Below are 18,185 nucleotides of genomic sequence, written 5' to 3'. Positions count from 1 at the left end.
GAATGGTTCTGAAAAAAATATGAGTACATATGTGGGGAGAGAGGGACAGCAAATACAGCAAAATGTTAACAATTGGTGAATCCTGCCTTTTATATGATGGGCAAATGAATATTCATTGTGCTATTCTTTCAGTTTTTGTAGTTTTGAATACTCTCAAAATAAAAAGTGGAGAAATAAAAAAATGACAAAACCCCAACTAAAACAGAAGAAAAGTAATTGTGAACATAGAATTTAATTATAAGTTATCAACCAAGAATGAGGGTGTGCTGGGTGTGGTGGTACATACACCAGGACTTGGAAGGCTGAGACAGGAGGATCTCAGGTTCCAGGGCAGCCCTATCAACTTGTGAAGACCTTGTTTCAAAATTAAAAAAAAAAAAAAAAAAAAAAAAAGTGCTGGTGTGTAACTTGGCAGTAGAATGCCCTGGGTTAAATCCCTAGTAACACACACAAAAGAACAGGGGCAAAAATCTATCTATAGGAAGAAATGCTGCATTTCTCTAAAAGATACATCACTAAGTTGATTTAAATTTATCATAAAAGTTTTACAAAAGCCGGGCATGGTGGCGCATGCTTGTAATCCCAGCATTCGGGAGGCTGAGACCAGAGGATCGCGGTTCGCGGACAGCCTCAGCTACTTAGTGAGGCCCTTTGCAACTCAGTGAGACCTGGGTTTAAAATAAAGAATAAAAATTAGGGCAGGGGGTGTAGCTCGGAGGTCAAATGCCCCTGGGTTCCATCCCCAGACCCGCGCGCGCGCGCGCGCGCGCACACACGCACACACACACACACACACACACACACACACACACACACACACACACAGTTTTACAAAGAAAAAAGGGAAAGATACTTAGATGCAGGCATGGATTAAGTGCAACAGTTCATGTAGGGACAAAAAAAAGTTCCTGTAGAAGAATTACAGTAGATAAATACTGTAATTACAAAGCTGCTCTAATAGGATCCTAACACATTATGGCATAACTGAAGGAGATATGGCTTTACTACTAGTTTCTGGAATATGGAATCTCTCCATTCTTATCTAGAAAAGATGTGACTAATATCAAGTTAAGCTATCATTACACTGTTCAAATGACTACAAACTAAATTTACTAAAAAGGTAAAATAAAACTAAAAAGTCGAGCATGATGGTGCACACTTTTAATTCCAGTACTTGGGAGGCTGAGACAGGAGGATCATAGGTTTGTGGCCAGCCTCAGGTACTTAGTGAGACTTTCTGCAATTTATTAAGACCTTGTTTCAAAAAATTAAAGAATAAAAAGCAGGGCTGGCAGTGTAGCTCAGAGGTAGAATGACCCTGGGCTCCATTCCCAGTAACACACACACACACACACACACACACACACACACACACACACACTTAAAAAAAAAAAAAACCACCAGGTGTTGTGGTCCACGCTTATAATCCTAGCATTTGGGAGGCTGAGACAGAAGGATAGTGGTTCGCGGCCAGCCTTAGATACTTAGTGAGGCCCTCCACAACTTAGACCCTGTTTCAAAATAAAAAGAATAAAAAAATCAGTCTGGGGATGTAGCTCAGAGGTAAAATGCCCCTGGGCTCAATCCCCAGCACTACAAAAAATAAATAACCCCACAAAACTACAAACTTAAAAATCAAACTGTCACCTTTTTTTTCTTTTTTTCTTTTGTATTGGGGATTGAATCCAGATTTCTACTTTCTTCTTTAAAATACTTAACAAAGAAAGTAAATCCCATTGACGCCACATACAGAGACCAAAAAACAAAAAACCCAAATCAACAGTTTAGTTTTTGTTTGTTTTTTTTGCGATACTGGGGATGTAACCCGGGGGCATTCTACCTCTGAGCTACATCCCCAGCCCTATTTTTTAGACTTTTTAAGTTTTTGAAACAGGGTCTCACTGAGTTGTGAAGGGCCTTGCTAAGTAGCTTAGGCTGTCTACGAACCCTGATCCTCTGGTCTCCGCCTCTGGAATGCTGGGATTACAAGCACTTGCCACCAAGCCCGGTGAAATCAAGTTTTACTCTTATCTCAAAATAAAATAGAAAGGGGCGGAGATGTAGCCTAGTTGTAAGCAACCAGGAGATGAATACACATTAACTAACACACACATGAACACAAGTGACATATTTTAATGTATCCATTCCATTCTTAGCTGAAAAAGATGTGACTAATATCAAGTTAAGCCATCACTGTTACACTCTTCAAACTACAAACTAAATTTACTAAAATGGTAAAATAAAACTAAAAATTAAAAAACCCTCAAAAATCAAACTGTCACCAATGTCTAAAATGGAGCCTAAACTCAGGATTGGTCTTAGTATGATCTCTACTCAAGTTATATAGCTAAATGACAAAATATTATTTATCACTACTTGTTCAAAAAAATTCAAAATATTTCACTTGGTAGAATTAATGACTGTTTGTATACATTAAGAAAGTTAAACCAAGCCAGGCATGGTGGTACACCTGTAATCCCAGTACATGGGAGACTGAGAGGAGGATTGCAGGTTTTAAGTCAGCTTCTGCAACTCAGTGAAGCCCTCAGCAACTTAGTGAAACTCTGTTCCAAAATAAAAATAACAGCCAGGTGTGGTGGTGTATCCGTGTTAAACCTGTACTTGGAGGCTAAGAGAGAAGGACCGCAGGTTCACAAACACAGCCACTACTTTAGTGAGGCCCTCCACAACATAGTGGGACTCTGTTTCAAAATAAAGAATGAAAAATAAGGCTGAAGGTGAAGCTCAGAGGTAGAATGTCCCTGGGTTCAATCCCTAGTATTAGAGAGGGAGAAAAAAAATAGGGCTGGGAATGTAGCCCAAAATAAATGCCCCCTGGTTTAATCCCCAATATAACACACACACACACACACACACACACACACACACACACACACACACATATACACACACACACGTAGTCCAACTATTATGAAAAAATAAGCTACCACACCTGCTATCAAAGAGATAAAACCTTTTTTAAGGATCTTGACACATACTGGCTGAATCTCTGAACTCTTATTTTAACTGATACTGCTATTTCAAAATAATGTTAAAAGACAACTTGCATTTTTTAACTAAAAATTTTAAAGCTACCTCTCAGAATATTACTTGGAAAAAAGCTATTTCTTTCTTTTTTTGGGGGGGGTGGTACTGGGGTTCCTGAAAACCCTTCTACCTCTGGGCTACACTCCCAGACCTATTTTATATTTTTATTTGGAAACAGGGTCTCTTAAGCCAGTGAGACTGGCTTCAAACCTTCCCGATCCTCCTGTCTCCATCTCCCAAGCACATGTGCGCCACCAAGCCCGGCATAAAAAGCTATTTCTTTTTGCTTCAACTTTTTGTAGCTATAAGCAAGTTATACTACAACTATAGATCAATTTTACAGATGATTATATTGGTAAGCAGGTCTTCCAACTCTATCAGGATAAACCAGATATACAATCTGAGAAAAGTGCTTACCAATCTACCCCCAAATACAGGAGCCTAAAGCAAACGTTAAACCTCAGAGATAAAAAATTAAGTTATTCATGGTGGCACCGGCTATACATCTGCTAAAGACAGTAAAGTTGGCCATGCATATCTGTGGGTTCTTGTATCCAAGGATTCAACCAATGTACAGAAATATTCAGAAAAAAACGTGTCACTACTGAAACCATACAGGCCTTTTCTTGTCAATATTTCCTAACAATACAAATAAGAAACATTCAAATAGCACTTATTGTATTAGATGTTACGATACAATGAAGATGATTTAAAGTGTACAGGAAGGCCGGGCGTGGTGGCGCGCGCTTGTAATCCCCGCGCTTGGGAGGCAGAGACCGGAGGATCGCGCAGGTTCCAAGCCAGCCGCGCGCGCTGGCTTAGGAGACCCTGTTTCCAAAAATAAAATAGGTCTGGGAGTGTAGCCCGGAGATAGACGGGCTTCCAGGAACCAAAAAAATAAAAATAAAAAAATAAAAAATAAAGTGTACAGGAAGATGTCTGCTGGTTATATGCAAACGGCATATCTTTTTATATAAGGGACTTGGGCCATCCACTTTTTTTGTATGGGAGAGTAGTAGTCCTGGAACATCTGAGGATACTGAAGGATGATTGCATATATATCCTTAGGAACATATCTCTAGGTCTATAAAGACATTACAGCCTTGAGAGCTACCCTGAATTGCTTCAGTCATCCTAGGTGAAGAGTACAAGGCATCTGAAATTGGGTCTAGCCTTTTAAAATACTTGCTGATTCCTACTTATTCTCACTGCAAGTAGAGAAAAACTGGCGCGCTGCTTCTCTGGGTATATTTCGTTTTGCAATGATATACTAGTTTTTCTTTTTTATGTATTTTCATCAAAGTAACTGACTTATGACTTGCCTTCCATCAAATCTTTAAAGTTATTTTACTATATCATTTGTGAAAGAACTGTACATTTTCACTTTGTCAGATATATAGTCCCATAACTATATTCACAAAATAAAGATTATATAAAAATAAGCAAACTTTTAAAAATCAGAAGGAATTCAAATCTGATAATATATGTACCTCGTGTGAGTAGCGGTTTAGCTCACAGCTTCTAACAACATGCTTATAAACAATCTAGCAATCATGATAATGATTTAACAAAATTATTCTACATGTAAGAATGTGATTTTAATTCAATTATCTTAAATGGTCTCAATGAAACAGACACATCAAAATTTTAGTTACATATTATATGAAAACTTAGAAACTTCATTTCTACATTTGAATGCTTCAAAAGAAAATTCACCAATGCCATGGCTAAGGGTGAAGTGGTATATGGGTGATTAAATGCCTAATTTCACCGATGGCACTTACTCTGTAGTTAGTTACGATGTGTTTTTACTATATAGTTAGCCCTCTTGATTTGGAAGGTAGTTAAATGTAGTTAAAATTTTTAAAATCAGCTTCAGGGTGAATAGTCCAAGGTTAAGAACATTTGACAAAGATCTACAGAACTTAATGTACCTTAACTGTGTGCTACTCACAGGGTAACATATTATCTTTATCCTGGCTCTGAAGTAGATTGAAATATAATTTCAAGAAATAAGAAAATGCAGTAACAAAGGGGATGTGTGTATATTTCACTGGTAGTTCACTTACCTAGTACAATGCAAGGCCCTGGGTTGGATTCCCAGATCCAGGAAAAAAGAAAATTAGTAAGTGGTTCATTTAGAAGCATTCACTTCTTTTTAACTGCTAAAAACTGTAAATCAGTTCTAATTTTTTTAGCAAATCATTAACTCACTACTTTTGTTTTTAAATACTAAAATTGGCTAAACAGGCTTACAAAGATTTTATCAGCAGAAAGTCAGAGCAAAATAACTTAGTAACATAATTCAAAGGAGAAAGAAAACGAAAGGGAATAAAATTGGCACCAAAGATTGAACAGTATTTCAGAGACCGTCATATCCTGACTATACCATCTCGGGCACCTGCTTCTAAATAAATCAACCAACTGGTGGGACTTTGTAAAAGCTCAGGGCAGGCAGCTGCTTGGTAGACTACTTGCCTAGAATGCGTGAGTTCCTAGGTTTAAATATCCCAGTACTAGGCCAGGTGTGGTGGCACACACTTGGGAGGCAGAGTCAGGAGGACCGTGCAGGTTCTATGCCAGCTTCACTGGCTTAAGAGACCCTGTTTCCAAATAAAAATATAAAAAATAGGTGTCTGGGAATGTAGCCCGGAGGTAGAAGGGTTTCCAGGAACCCCAGTACCACCAAAAATAAAAAAAAAAAGTAAAAATAAATATTCCAGTACCACACACAAAAAACAGCTCTATAATATATCAACAGCAACAATTCTACGGCCATTCTACAATAAACTTAAACACACATACATACAAAAGCAGAATATCAAAAGGCAGTATTTTTTCCTTTTCTTAAAAGATATTCATAACAGCTGGGTGCAGTGTCCCATGCCTGCAACCCCAGTACTTGGGAGGCTGAGACAGGAGGATAACAGGTTCTTAGTGAGACCCAGCAACTTATACGCATTTCAAAACACTTCATAACAAAAAAAATAAAATAGGGCTGGGGAAGCTGGGTGTGGTGGTGCACATTTGTAATCCAACTACTTGGGTGGCTGAGACAGGAAGATCACAAGTTTGAGGGCAGCTCCAGCATTAATGAGACTCTCATCAACCTAGGGAGACACTGTTTCCAAATAAAAATAAAATAGGGCTGGGGTGAATGCCTCTAGGTTCAGTGCCACCAAAAAAAAAAAAAAAAAAAAAAAAGGCTGGAGGTGGAGCTCAGGGTAGAAAGTGGAGTTCAAGCAGCAGCAGCAGCAGCAGCAGCAGCACCACCACCACCACCACCACCCTCCTCCTCCTATACACTAGGCCCTGTGCGATTCAAAGATGCAAAAAACAAAGCCCTCATTCTAAAAGAGACTGAAACATTAAGTGTAATAAGATGAGCAATGATAATATGCCCAATGCCCAAAGACCCCCAACAAAAGTTGGTTATTGTGTGTGCCCTCTGGAAACACATATTCTGGTGCAAAAATCATATTTTGTGTCCTAAACCAAGCTTTGAATTCACTATAACTTTAGTAAATAACAAGATAACAAAGCTTTATAAAATAAAGCTTCACCAAAACTCACAGAATGTGGAAAAAAGTCTCCTATAAAGCAAACCAAACTGCAAAAAGAGGAAACTAAACTTTCAAGGATAAGTTCTGAAAAGATGCTTCTTGATCATTCTTATCTTTGCAACGAATACTGCATCGCTTAGTTTTATATAACCTTTACTGCCTCTATTTTGAAGACTTTCAGATAGAATTTGGTCTCTATGGCTGACAAAGGCCACAGATTTTTTTCCTCCCAACACAGCTGTTATCACCTTGGTCAAAAGAACGGTGACTTCGGTAACTGATTTCATCAAAGTAATATCTGAATATACAAGTACAGTGGAGCATGGTGGCATATGCCTGTAATCCCAGCACTTAGGTGACTGGGACAGGATGGCAAGTTGAACAGCAGCCTCAGCAACTTAGTGAGACCCTGTTTCAAAATAAAAAGGGCTGAGTGTAGCTCGGAAGTAGAATGAATGCCTCTGGCTTCAATCCCCATTACCAAAAAATAAATTTAAAAAAAGTACAATAAAAAGGATCTGAGAGATTTCTTTTTCCAATAAACGTCAAATATGACGGTTAACAAAAAACATATTCTGAAACCGTTCCAAATGCCCCAAGCTTTCTAAATTTTGGCACAGACCAGGCCATGTTCTGAGATGTCAAAGAAAGTTGTCATTTCGATTGAATTCAGCAACTCCTCATGGTGGCCTACTTACATATTTAGTACTGTGCTAGCAGTTGATCAAGGGTCCATTAGAATAGAAACAGGAAAAGAATGAAAGGAACCAGCTCTGCACACCTTAAGTAAGCACATGTCACCTTTTCATTCTATTTCAGAACGTGTTATCATGGGATGCAACAAAGATCAGCGAGTAACAACCGGCAAATCTCAGCACAAAAGTATAGGTGAGTTCTCTTTTCAATTAAAAATCCTACGACCCCTGCTGGTAAACTCCAGCACATTACTTAAAGTTTAACGTGAATAAGAAATGTTTCTAAAAAGCAAATTTTTTTCTTGCTATCAACCTGTCTCACTCTCAAAACGTCTTCCCCTAATCTTCATACCGCGATGAGTCTTACGCAGTATTTTTTTTTCCATTTTATTTTAAAGCACAACAAGAAAACTTCCCCGAAAACCAGCCGATTAAACGTAGGCCCGAGGGCCCACGATCGGACTCCCCTCTCCCGAGGAAGGCACCTCCGGCGGCTCCTCCCCAGGCAGCTCCGGTCGGCGCACCGCGACCAGGCGGGAGGCAAGCGCCCCTCGGCCCCGGCCCCGGCCGCGCCAGATGCCAGCCGGCCGCAGCCGTGAGGGCACAGGGGAGGGCAGGGCGCGGCGGGCCGGCCGGGGCGGCAGCGGGCACGTGGGCCGCGGGCCTCCGGGGCGGCAGGTGCGGGAGAGCGGGCTCCTCGGCGGGGACAGGCGGGCAGGCCCCGGAGGCCGCAGACCGGCGCCGGGGGGCAGAGTCCGGCCGAGCGCGCGGGCCCGCGCCGAGAGAGCGGACTGGGGGCCGCGGGGCGAAGGGCCGGAGGTGACCGACGCGGGCCCGGGCGCTCGCTGGCGCGGAACCCCGGCTCACCGTGCCTCCGTCCTTAATGATGATCTTCTTGGCCAGCATGATACTGCGGTTCGCGGCCCGTTTCTTCTTCTTCCCCTGGGTCATTTTACCATCCTCGAATCCTGGCGCTGCTGCAGCCACTCCCGGGGCGGCCGGCCCCCGCGGCGAGTGCCGTCCCGCCACTACTGCCGGGCCGAGCCGCTCCGGGCGCCCGCCGCCATCTTGAGGGCCCGGCCTGCCTCGGGCGGCGCGTCACATCGTGCGATCGGCCGACCAGCCCGCCCCGCCCACGTGACGCGCCCGCGCCGCCCACGTGACGCTCCGGCCCGCCCACGTGACGCGCCCCGCCCACTCAGGCCGGCCGCCGCGCAGGCGCTGTGCGGGGCTCCGTCTGCGGAGCTGGAGGGTCTGCCTTTGTACTCCCTTCTTAGACGAAGTTTCTGTTTCAGAGAGTTGTGAACTACTCATAGCTGAAAAGTAGTTGCACCAGAATTGTAAACAGAAGTCCTAAACTATTAGCACAGTCTCCAACTGTGTTCTTACCTAGACGGAACTGAGGGAGTAAAAAATTAAAGTCATTTTCCAGAAATGGTGAGTAACCTAAGCGATAAAGGTAAGTTGGAATTTTAGAAATAGCCTTTTGTTTTTCTGATGCTCAGGGTCCCACTAGTGTTCTTATATCCTGCCAATAAAAATTTACATGACTTAAGTCACACTTTGTAAACCACTACCTTTTTACTATATCACTTAAAAATTAACTTGGAGGCTAGAGTGGGAGATTGCTAGAGCAATTGATACAAGTGGAATGTGAAATATTACCAGAGTTATATTTTTTATTTTCGTAACTGTTAGAAATACTTACAAATATATTTTTCCTCCAGTAACGTTTTTTAGTGTTAAGAAGTAAAGGGATAAAATACAGACTACCTACCCTCCAATGGTAGGAGACAGGGAAGAGAGTGACAAAGCAAAATGGCAAAATGTTAAAAAAACAACAACCACCACCAGTGATTCTAAGATATGTTCACAGATTCAGTGTTTCTTCCTGGAAGAGGTGAAATCTGATTCCCCTCTCCTTGCCTCTTGGCTGGGCCTAGTGATGCTTTTCTATCTCACAGATTAAAGAAATGGTGACAGTGTTGACTTCAGAGGCTAGGTCATAAAAGGTATCTTCTTTGCTAGCTAGGTTTCAATCACTCTGAGCCTGAGTCTGGGGTAGTGGACTGTGTCATGAGGCTACACAAAAAATCAACCAAAATAATCTATCCCAGCTCCAAGCAGCTTGAGAGTTCCTGATATCCAGGAACTGAGGTGTACCAAAAACCATGGTGACTCATCCTGGGAGTGAGTAGATCCTCCAGCCCTGGTCAGTCCTTTAGCTGACTACAGCTACTGCCAACATCCCAATTGCAGCCTCACAAGAGACCCACACCTGGGCTGGGGCTGTAGTCCAGTGTTAGAGCACTTGCTTACCATGTCCAAGGCCCTGCAGTTGTTATGTCAGTAAGCTTTGGGGTAATTTGTCATACAGTTATAAATAACTAATATACAAGATAAAGGGAAAAGATGGGGCAAAGAGAATGAGTGAGTTTTTGCAACTTTTCTGTACATTTGAAATTTCAAAATGAAATGTTAAGAAATAAGTTTGATTGAATTTTCTACTCTTTCTATTTCCATACTTACTAGAAATGGAAAATAAACCAAGAATGAAGCTTACACATTGAGTAAGGGGACAGTTAAAAAACAAACATAAAAAAAAGGTAAAAGATTGAGGTAAGTGCTGCTGTTAATAGAAATACAAATTTAACACATACATGACCAGAATGTTCTAGGCTTTCTGCTAGAAGGGTTTCCAAACAAGAAAGATCAGTCCTGTTCTAACATATCTATTCTGTCTCTACTTATGGCTTAGTTTGTGATTTGGGTTGTGCATATTTGCCGGAGCCTGCCGGCAAGAGTAGGAGTTCTAAAGTGAGGCATGAGGATGAAGAGTTTTTAACCCTAACGTGGGGGAGCCGCCAGCCTACTATCTCTACTGGTCGACCCCTGTTCGTGTTTCAATATTTCCTACCGGTCGACGATTATGCCTGGGTCAGTATTCTCTATTGCGCGGACACTCCTGGCCAACACAGCTTCTGGGTCAATCTCGTCTTTATTGCGCCGATGCCGACCTTGTTTTTCCAGCGGTTTTATACACAGCTACAAGTCAATCAACATTCTCGTGCTACCACCACCGGAATACAATACAGACCAATACAAAACACATACATTACAGATAGGCCTATCAGTCGTGTCATCACCACCTGATCCTCTCTCAGACCTCTGAACTTTCCATAACCCCAAACCTTGTTGACTCTGGGCGAAGGACAATCAGCTGGTCAGAGACAACAATCTAGGGGAAGGCCTTAATGGCTCCCCACAGATATTCACACAAGCTTTGTTAGTAGGCTGACATGTCAGTTAGGGTTCTTTGGTCATAGTCAACATAAATTAGCACTGCCTAATATAAAAGAGAAATAATTTGGAAGGATATTAGAGATTCCCCAAATTAAGTCTGAGATTCAGGCTTGAAAATAGGCAGAAACCAAGGTTTGGAAACAAGTTCATGTAATAGTTCATGAGGCAACATGAAAGAGGAAAGATTCCTTGAAGAGGAAGGGATGTAGATGAAACTAAATAGAGCCTGGCTTGGTGGCACATACCTATAATCCAAGTACTTGGAAGGCTGAAACAGGAAGGTTGCAGGATTGAGGCCAGACTCATCAATTTAGCAAGACCCTACTTCAAAATAAAAAGAGCTGAAGATATGGCTCAGAGATAGAACCTCCTCTGGATTCAATCCTCAGCAACCAAAAAAACAACAACAAAACAAAAAACAAACATGAAAAGACAAAAAGGAGCTGAGCATGGTGGCACACACATGTAAACCCAATAGTTGGGAGGATGAGACAGGAGAATCATAAATTCTCTGCCAGCCTCAGCAGTTTAACAAGGTTCTCCACAACTCAGTGAGACCATATTTCAAAATAAAAGATAAAAAATGGCTGGGGGTATAGCTCAAAGGTAGAACATCCCTGGGTTTAATCCGAGTACTAAAAAAATAATAGGGCTGAGGATATAGCTCAGAGGTAAAATGCCCCTGAATTCAATCCCCAGTACCAAAAAAGACACACACACACACACACACACACACGTACGTAAATATATACATACATATATATGTTTACATACATATATATGTTTACATATATATAAACATATATGTTTACATATATATGTTTACATATATATTTATATTTGTTTGTAATCAAGTTCTAAAGGAGATTGTATTACAGAATCCCCAACCTATCCCTGCCCTCCAAATGTGCCGTTAAACTTTCAGTTTAAAGAAACTGCTAACAGGAGTCCTCTTAACTGTGAAACAATAAATCACCTATATCCTTCTCCCCTCTCTTCCACAGCATCGCCCGTTACTGTTTTTTGCAGTACTAGAGATTGAGCTTAGGGCCTTGCATGTGCTAGGCAAGCACTCTACCACTGAGCTACGCCCTAGCGCCATCACCTATTACTGTTGATATAGGAAAATATGAATAGAAAGTCCACTAAAAATCCATTCAGTGCTACTATAAAAATAAAGTAGGAAATGAAAGTTTTCCAGTCAGTAGAAGGCAGGTGCAGTAGCACTTGCATGTAGACCATACTAACTGGGGAGCTGAGGTGTGAGGATTAAATTCCAGAATTAAATTCCAGAATTCAAAATAGCCTGGGCAGTACAGTGAGACCCTGTCTCAAAAACAGCAGCGTTTTCCTGGGGGTATTGGATAGTGATAGCACACAGTATCTAGCATGCCACCTGATTTCCCTAGGTGGGAAAAAATGACTCAAAAGAAAATACTACCCTCCCGGAAATACGAAGGAGAAGAAAAAATATACAATATTCCATCATGAATTAAAGATCACTAAATGAGCAATGGCAGATGTGAAAGAACACAACAAATACCAGTTTTAAAACTCAATAGGAAGAGCCGGGCACACTTGTAATCCCTGCGCTTGGGAGGTGGAGACAGGAGGATCGCGCAGGTTCAAAGCCAGCTGCGCTGGCTTAAGAGACCGTTTCCAAATAAAAAATATAAAATAGGTCTGGGAGTGTAGCCTGTGGGAGTGTAGCCTGGAGGTAGAAGGGCTTCCAGGAACCCCAGTACCACAAAAAAAAAAAAAAAAAAAAAAACCTCAATAGGAATTGTGGTGGTGGTGCACATCTATATTCTCAGTACTTGGGAGGCTGAGACAGGAGGAGTGCAGGTGTGAAGTTAGCCTCAGCAACTTAACCAGGCCCTTAGCAACTCAGGGAGACCCTTATTTCCAAATAAAAAAGTCAAATAAGGCTGAGGATATAGCTTGGAGGTAAAATGCCCCTGGGTTCAATAAAAACACTAAACTGGAAGAAATAGAGAATTGCTCAAACTCAGATAATATACTGCAAATCTAAAAAATGACCAATTATAGGATATCTGTGAGAATAGATACAGATTAAAGTTAAGAAACAGGAATATAACACTTCTAAGGACAAAAGAGATAAAAAGGATCAATGACAAAACTATACAATTATCTAGGTCTTCAGGCAAAACCCAACAACAAACCATATTTTAACACAATTCAAGACAAGCAAGTGTCAAACTAGGATTCTTTTGGTGCTGGGGATTGAACCCAGGGGCATCCAAGCTACATGCCCTGCTCTGTGGACCTATTTTATTTTTTATTTTGAAACAGGGTCTCACTAAGTTGCAGAGGGCCTCCCTAAGATGTTGAGGCTGGCTGTGAACCCATGATCCTCCTGTCTCAGCAACCAAGTAGTAGAATTTTAGGTGTACACCACCTATTATAGGTGTACGCCACCAAGGTAGGATTCTGCAATGTAGTCAAGCTGTACTTCAAGCATCGAGGCTATAGGAGAAATCAAATCATGCTACAACTTAGAGAATATTATACTTAATAGTCCTTCTTGAATACTCTACTAGAATATTATTCAGCCAAGAGTTGATAAAGGAGACTTCAAATAAAATACTGGTATAGAGTATTAAACATATTCTTAAAAACTTAATATATTTAATTTGACAACATAGACAAGAATAAGGGTGGGGAAATGGTGTGCTTAGATGTTCTAAAGTAGAAATAAAACAAAATCTAAAAGGACAAGAAAAAAAGGTTCATTAACTGTCATATAGACAATTAGATGCGAGTTAGAAAGAACAGCCGGCAAATTGCTGGGCACAGTGGTACATGCAAGTAATTCCAGCTACTAGGATGCTGAGGCAGGAATATCCTAAATTCAAGGCTAGCTTGGGCAACTTACTGAGACCTGTCTAAAAATAAAAAATAAAAAGGGCTGAGAATGTAGCTCAGTAATTGAGAGTCCCTGGTTTCAGTCCCTAGTACCACTTAAAAAAAAAAAAAAAAAACCTGGAAAATTAGAGTAGACGCCTACAAGCAAAAAAGTTCTATAAACCGGGTATAGTAGCACAAGCTTGTAATCCCAGTATTTCGGAGGCTGAGATAGGAGGATCACAGTTTGCAGACAGCCTCAGCTACTTAGTAAGTCCCTTTTCAACTCAGTGAGACCCTGTTTCAAAATAAAGAAGAAAAAAATACGGCTGGGGTTGTTCTTGGAGGTAGAATGTCCCTAGGTTCCATCCCCAGTACTGCAAAAAAAAAAAAGAAAAGAAAAATAGGGCTGGGGTGTAGCCCAGAGGTAGAATGCCCCTGGGTTTCATCCCCAGTACCACAACAACAACAAAACAAAAAAAGCTTTGTAAAATATTATCAGTATAAGGTAACCACTAGGACTGACATACTTTAAGCATCAAAATAAATTTCATAAACCACAAAAGACCATTAGTGAAAGAAATAATAAATACAACACACACATTTACTGTTTCAAAAGAAACATAGGAAGGACAGGCATGAGAACTAACTAGATTTCTTGAGTATACCATGCATATAGTTTTAACTTTTGAACCATATAAAGTGTGATTCACATATTCAAAAGTAAAATAAAGAACCAGGAATGGTTGCACCTGCCTGTAATTCCAGTACTTGGGAGGCTGAGACAGGAGGATCGCAGGTTCAAAGCTAGCCTCAGAAACTTGGTGAGACCATGTTTCAAAATTCAAAAGTAAAAAAAGGCTGGAGTATAGCTTGGTGATAGAATGCCCTGCAATAAATCCCCATTACATAATAAGTAGAATAAAGTTGTTAAAAGTGATTTCCAAATTGAGTATAAATAAAAACCAGTGAACTTAAATTTATCACATTGATAACTACACAAAGGATTTTTGCTAACTTTTTTATTTTTTTATTCTTTTGGTAGTATTGGGGATTGAACACAGGATGTCCTACCTCTGAGCTACCCCCCCTCTAGTTTTATTTTGAAACAGTTTTTTTCTAAATTGCTGCACACTGGCCTCAAATATGTGATCCTCCTGTCTCAGCCTCCCAAGTACAGGGATTACAGGCATGGGCCACCACACCCAGTTTCCATTAACTTTTTTTATTTTTGTGGTACTGGGGATTGAACTGAGCTATAACCCAGCCTTATTTTATTTTTTATTTGGGGACAGGGTCTTGCTAAGTTACTGACGGCCTCACAAAGTTGCTGAGGCTGGTCTCGAACCTTAAATCCTCCTGTCTCAGACTCAAGTACTGGCATTACAGGCATGTGCAACCATGCCCAGTTTCCATTAGCTTTTTTTTTTCTCCTTTTTTGGAGTACTGGGGATGGAACCCAGGGGCTTTTCTACCTCCGGGCTATACTCTCAGATCTGTTTTATATTTTATTTGGAAACAGGGTCTCGCTAAGTTCCTGAGAGTCTCACTTAGTAGCCGAGGCTGGCTTCAAACCTGTGTGATCCTCCTGCCTCAGCCTCCCAAGCACTGGGATTATAAGCATGAGCCACCAAGCCCGGCTTCCATTAACTTTTGAACACATATACACATATTTTGATGATACATTTTTAGCAGATTATAGTCTAAGGACAAACAAATGCAAAAACATCTTAAACTTTATTACATTTAGCATTAATAAAAATATTGGTATTATGGTATTGAAACATATGTAATAAAACATATAAACCACGTGTATTAATGCTAATAAGAACCAAGATTTTGACTATAAAGGGAAAGAAAGAAAATAGATTAAAAAAAGCCTATCAAGTTAAAATTTTAATTGTAAATACTGATTTGACACCTTACTAACAATAGATCTTCAATTCCATTCACCTTAGAAGGAATAGAACGTCTGGGAAAAATAACTGATTTTACAGGTTTGAAATAATACAATACACAGGAAGTATAGGACACCTTGTTTTATCTAAAGATAGGCAGAACTTGCTAATGTGATGTTTCAAAGCTCTGAGAGCTAGGTTATAGTGACTTTCACCATATATAAGGTCAACATAAGAGTATCAGAAAGAACTTATTGACTATTAATATACTGCCTGATTTTTTAAAAATTCATGAAGACAGTGAAAAAAAAAAAGAGAGTGATGGAGGAAAGGAGGAAAAATAGAGTTTTTATTATTTTTTATTTCATTTTTTGTGATACTGGGGCATTATTCTCTACCTCTGAGATATACCCCCAATCCTATTTTTATTTTTATATTGAAACAGGATCTTGCTAGGTTCATGAGTCTCACCACTTGCTGAGCTGCCCTCAAACTTGGAGTCCTCCTGTTTCAGCCTATGTGCTGGGATTACAGGTGTGAGCCACCATGCCCAGCAAAATAGAGTTTTTAAAAGTAGAATATGAACTAAGAAACATAGAAGGAAATTAGAAAATTTTTATAAATTTAAATTACTATTTGCACTATACTGTAATAAATGACTTAGTGAAGAATAATTGAAATGGGAGCTGTAGTACATGCTTGTATTCCCAACTACTATGGGGGTAGGTTGAGGCAAGAGGATCACTTGAGCCCAGGCATTCAAGGCCATCCTGGGCAACATAGCAAGACCTCATCTCAAAACAAAAAAAGCCATGTATGGTGGCACATGCCGGTAATCCCAGTTCTTGGTAGGCTGAGGCAGAAGATTGCAGTTTCAAGGACAGCCTCAGAAATTTAGTGAGTTTTTTCAGCAACCAATCAAAACTCTTTTTCAAAATAAATAAAAAGGACTGGGGAGAATAGCTCAGAGGTAGAATGCCCATGGGTTCAATCCCTAGCAACAAAACAAAAACAAAAAGTAATCATTAATTGATGCTAAAGCCACTGGATGAAAAGCTGTCAGGGAACAGAATATTCCCATGGTGCCAAAATACTCTTAAAGATTACTAATTGGGGGGACGACTTTTTCAGTGGGGAGATCTAGTAATCATCACATTGACTAATCGATTACTACATTAATAAGAACATCTAGGATATGTGCCTTCTAATAGAAAGTAATGTAAAATCTGTATCACTTGTGAAATTTTCTTGCCAAAAACAAATAATACTTAACCGGAAGCTAATCAAATCTATAGACTTGACTTTCAGTTCAAAGTAAAAACAAAGAATAAAGATAACAAGCCAAACAAAGAACATTTGTCCCAAGTAGCAGCCAAGCAAAAGTCCTCTCCTGGGGAAAAAGCCTATAGGGATGGAGGGAAAGGCCTTTAGACTGAAAGAGAATCAGATACAAAACACAAACATCAGTTTATCTTGGTTCAAAAATAAAACTCTAAGCCGGGTGTGGTGATGCACACTTGTAATCCCAGCATTCAGGAGGCTGAGACCGGAGGATTGCAATTTGCAGACAGCCTCAGCTACTTAGTGAGGTCCTTTGCAACTTATTGAGACCTTGTTTCAAAATAAAGAATAAAAAATAGGGCAGGGGGTGTGGTTCGGAGGTCAAATGCCCCTGGGTTCCATTCCCAGACCCGCAAAAAATAAATAAATAATAAAATTTTATAGCAAGTAATTTTTTAGGTAATTAGAAATATTTGAATAAATTTAATCAGGAAAATGTCTTTAGTTTTAGAACACAACGCTGAAGCATTTAAGAGATAAAGGGTCCCAAAAGAGATCAAGCTCTCAAATGTCAAATGATAGTAATTGTTAAACATATTATTTGCTATTCTTTTTTTTTTTTTTTTTTTTTTTTTTTTTTTTTGCAGTACTAGGGATGGAACCCAGGGGCATTGTACCTCAGAGCTATACCTCCAGCCCTACTTTTTAGTCTTTTTTTTTTTTGAAACAGGGTCTCACTGAGTTTCAAAGGGCCTCACTAAGTAGCTGAGGCTGTCCATGAACCACAATCCTCAGGTCTCTGCCTCTCAAATGCTGGGATTACAAGCATGCACCACCACGCCTGGCTATTTGCTATTCTTTTAACTTTTATGTATATTTCAAAATGTAAAGTTGAAGAAAATTTAAATTAAAGTTTCTTAACAACCCCCATCTTTGTTAGCTCAGGAGATAATCAGTGAATTTTTTTTTTCTGATACCGGGGATTGAACATAGGAGCATGCTACCTCTGAGCTATACCACCAGCCCTTTTTATTTTTAATTTTAAAACAGGATCTTGCTAAGTAGCTGAGGCTGGCCTTCAATCGCTGCCATTCTCTTCCCTCAGCCTCTCAAGTACTGGGATTACAGGTGTGCAACTCCATGCCTAGTACCAGTTTTTAAAGCTAAACTGTCATAGCATAATTAAAGCCATTATGCTATGACAAATTGCTGTGGCAGTAGTGTGCTGGGTGAGATGATGGAAGCCTATAATCCCAGCTTCTCAGGAGGATGAGGCAGGAGGATAGCAAGCTTGAGGCCAGCATGGACAACTTAGTGAGACCTTGGCTCAAAATAAAAAGTGCTGGGGTTAGCAGGGCCTGGTGGTGCAAACCTATAATCCCAGTACTTGAGAGGTTGAGACATAAAGGTTGCAAGGGGTAGAGGTAAGGCTAGGAATGTAGCTTAGTGCTAGAGCACCTGCACAGCATGCACAAGGCCCTGGTGTCAGTCCTCAGTTCTGCAAAATAAAAAAAGGCAATAGTTATATAGAC

The 18,185-nt window shown here is 40.3% G+C and overlaps 1 protein-coding gene across 10 annotated transcripts in view; it reads right to left on the bottom strand.

Moving 5' to 3' along the window:
- Nucleotides 1-8,257, bottom strand: part of MFSD14A (major facilitator superfamily domain containing 14A) — a gene marked incomplete at both ends in the record, with an annotated part of 37,989 nt that extends 29,732 nt beyond the window's left edge. For all 10 annotated transcript variants that reach the window (XM_080690765.1, XM_080690769.1, XM_080690771.1 and 7 more), the window contains one exon: nucleotides 8,174-8,257. In XM_080690765.1, the coding sequence (XP_080546891.1) occupies nucleotides 8,174-8,257 (84 nt within the window). The remainder of the gene's footprint in view (nucleotides 1-8,173) is intronic.
- Nucleotides 8,258-18,185: the final 9,928 nt, after the last annotated feature.

Source organism: Muscardinus avellanarius (assembly GCF_963383645.1).
Source record: "Muscardinus avellanarius genome assembly, chromosome: 3".
In the NCBI taxonomy this organism is placed as follows: Eukaryota; Metazoa; Chordata; class Mammalia; order Rodentia; family Gliridae; genus Muscardinus; species Muscardinus avellanarius.
The sequence above is the reverse complement of the archived record's forward strand: the minus strand, read 5'-3'. Positions and strand labels throughout refer to the sequence as shown.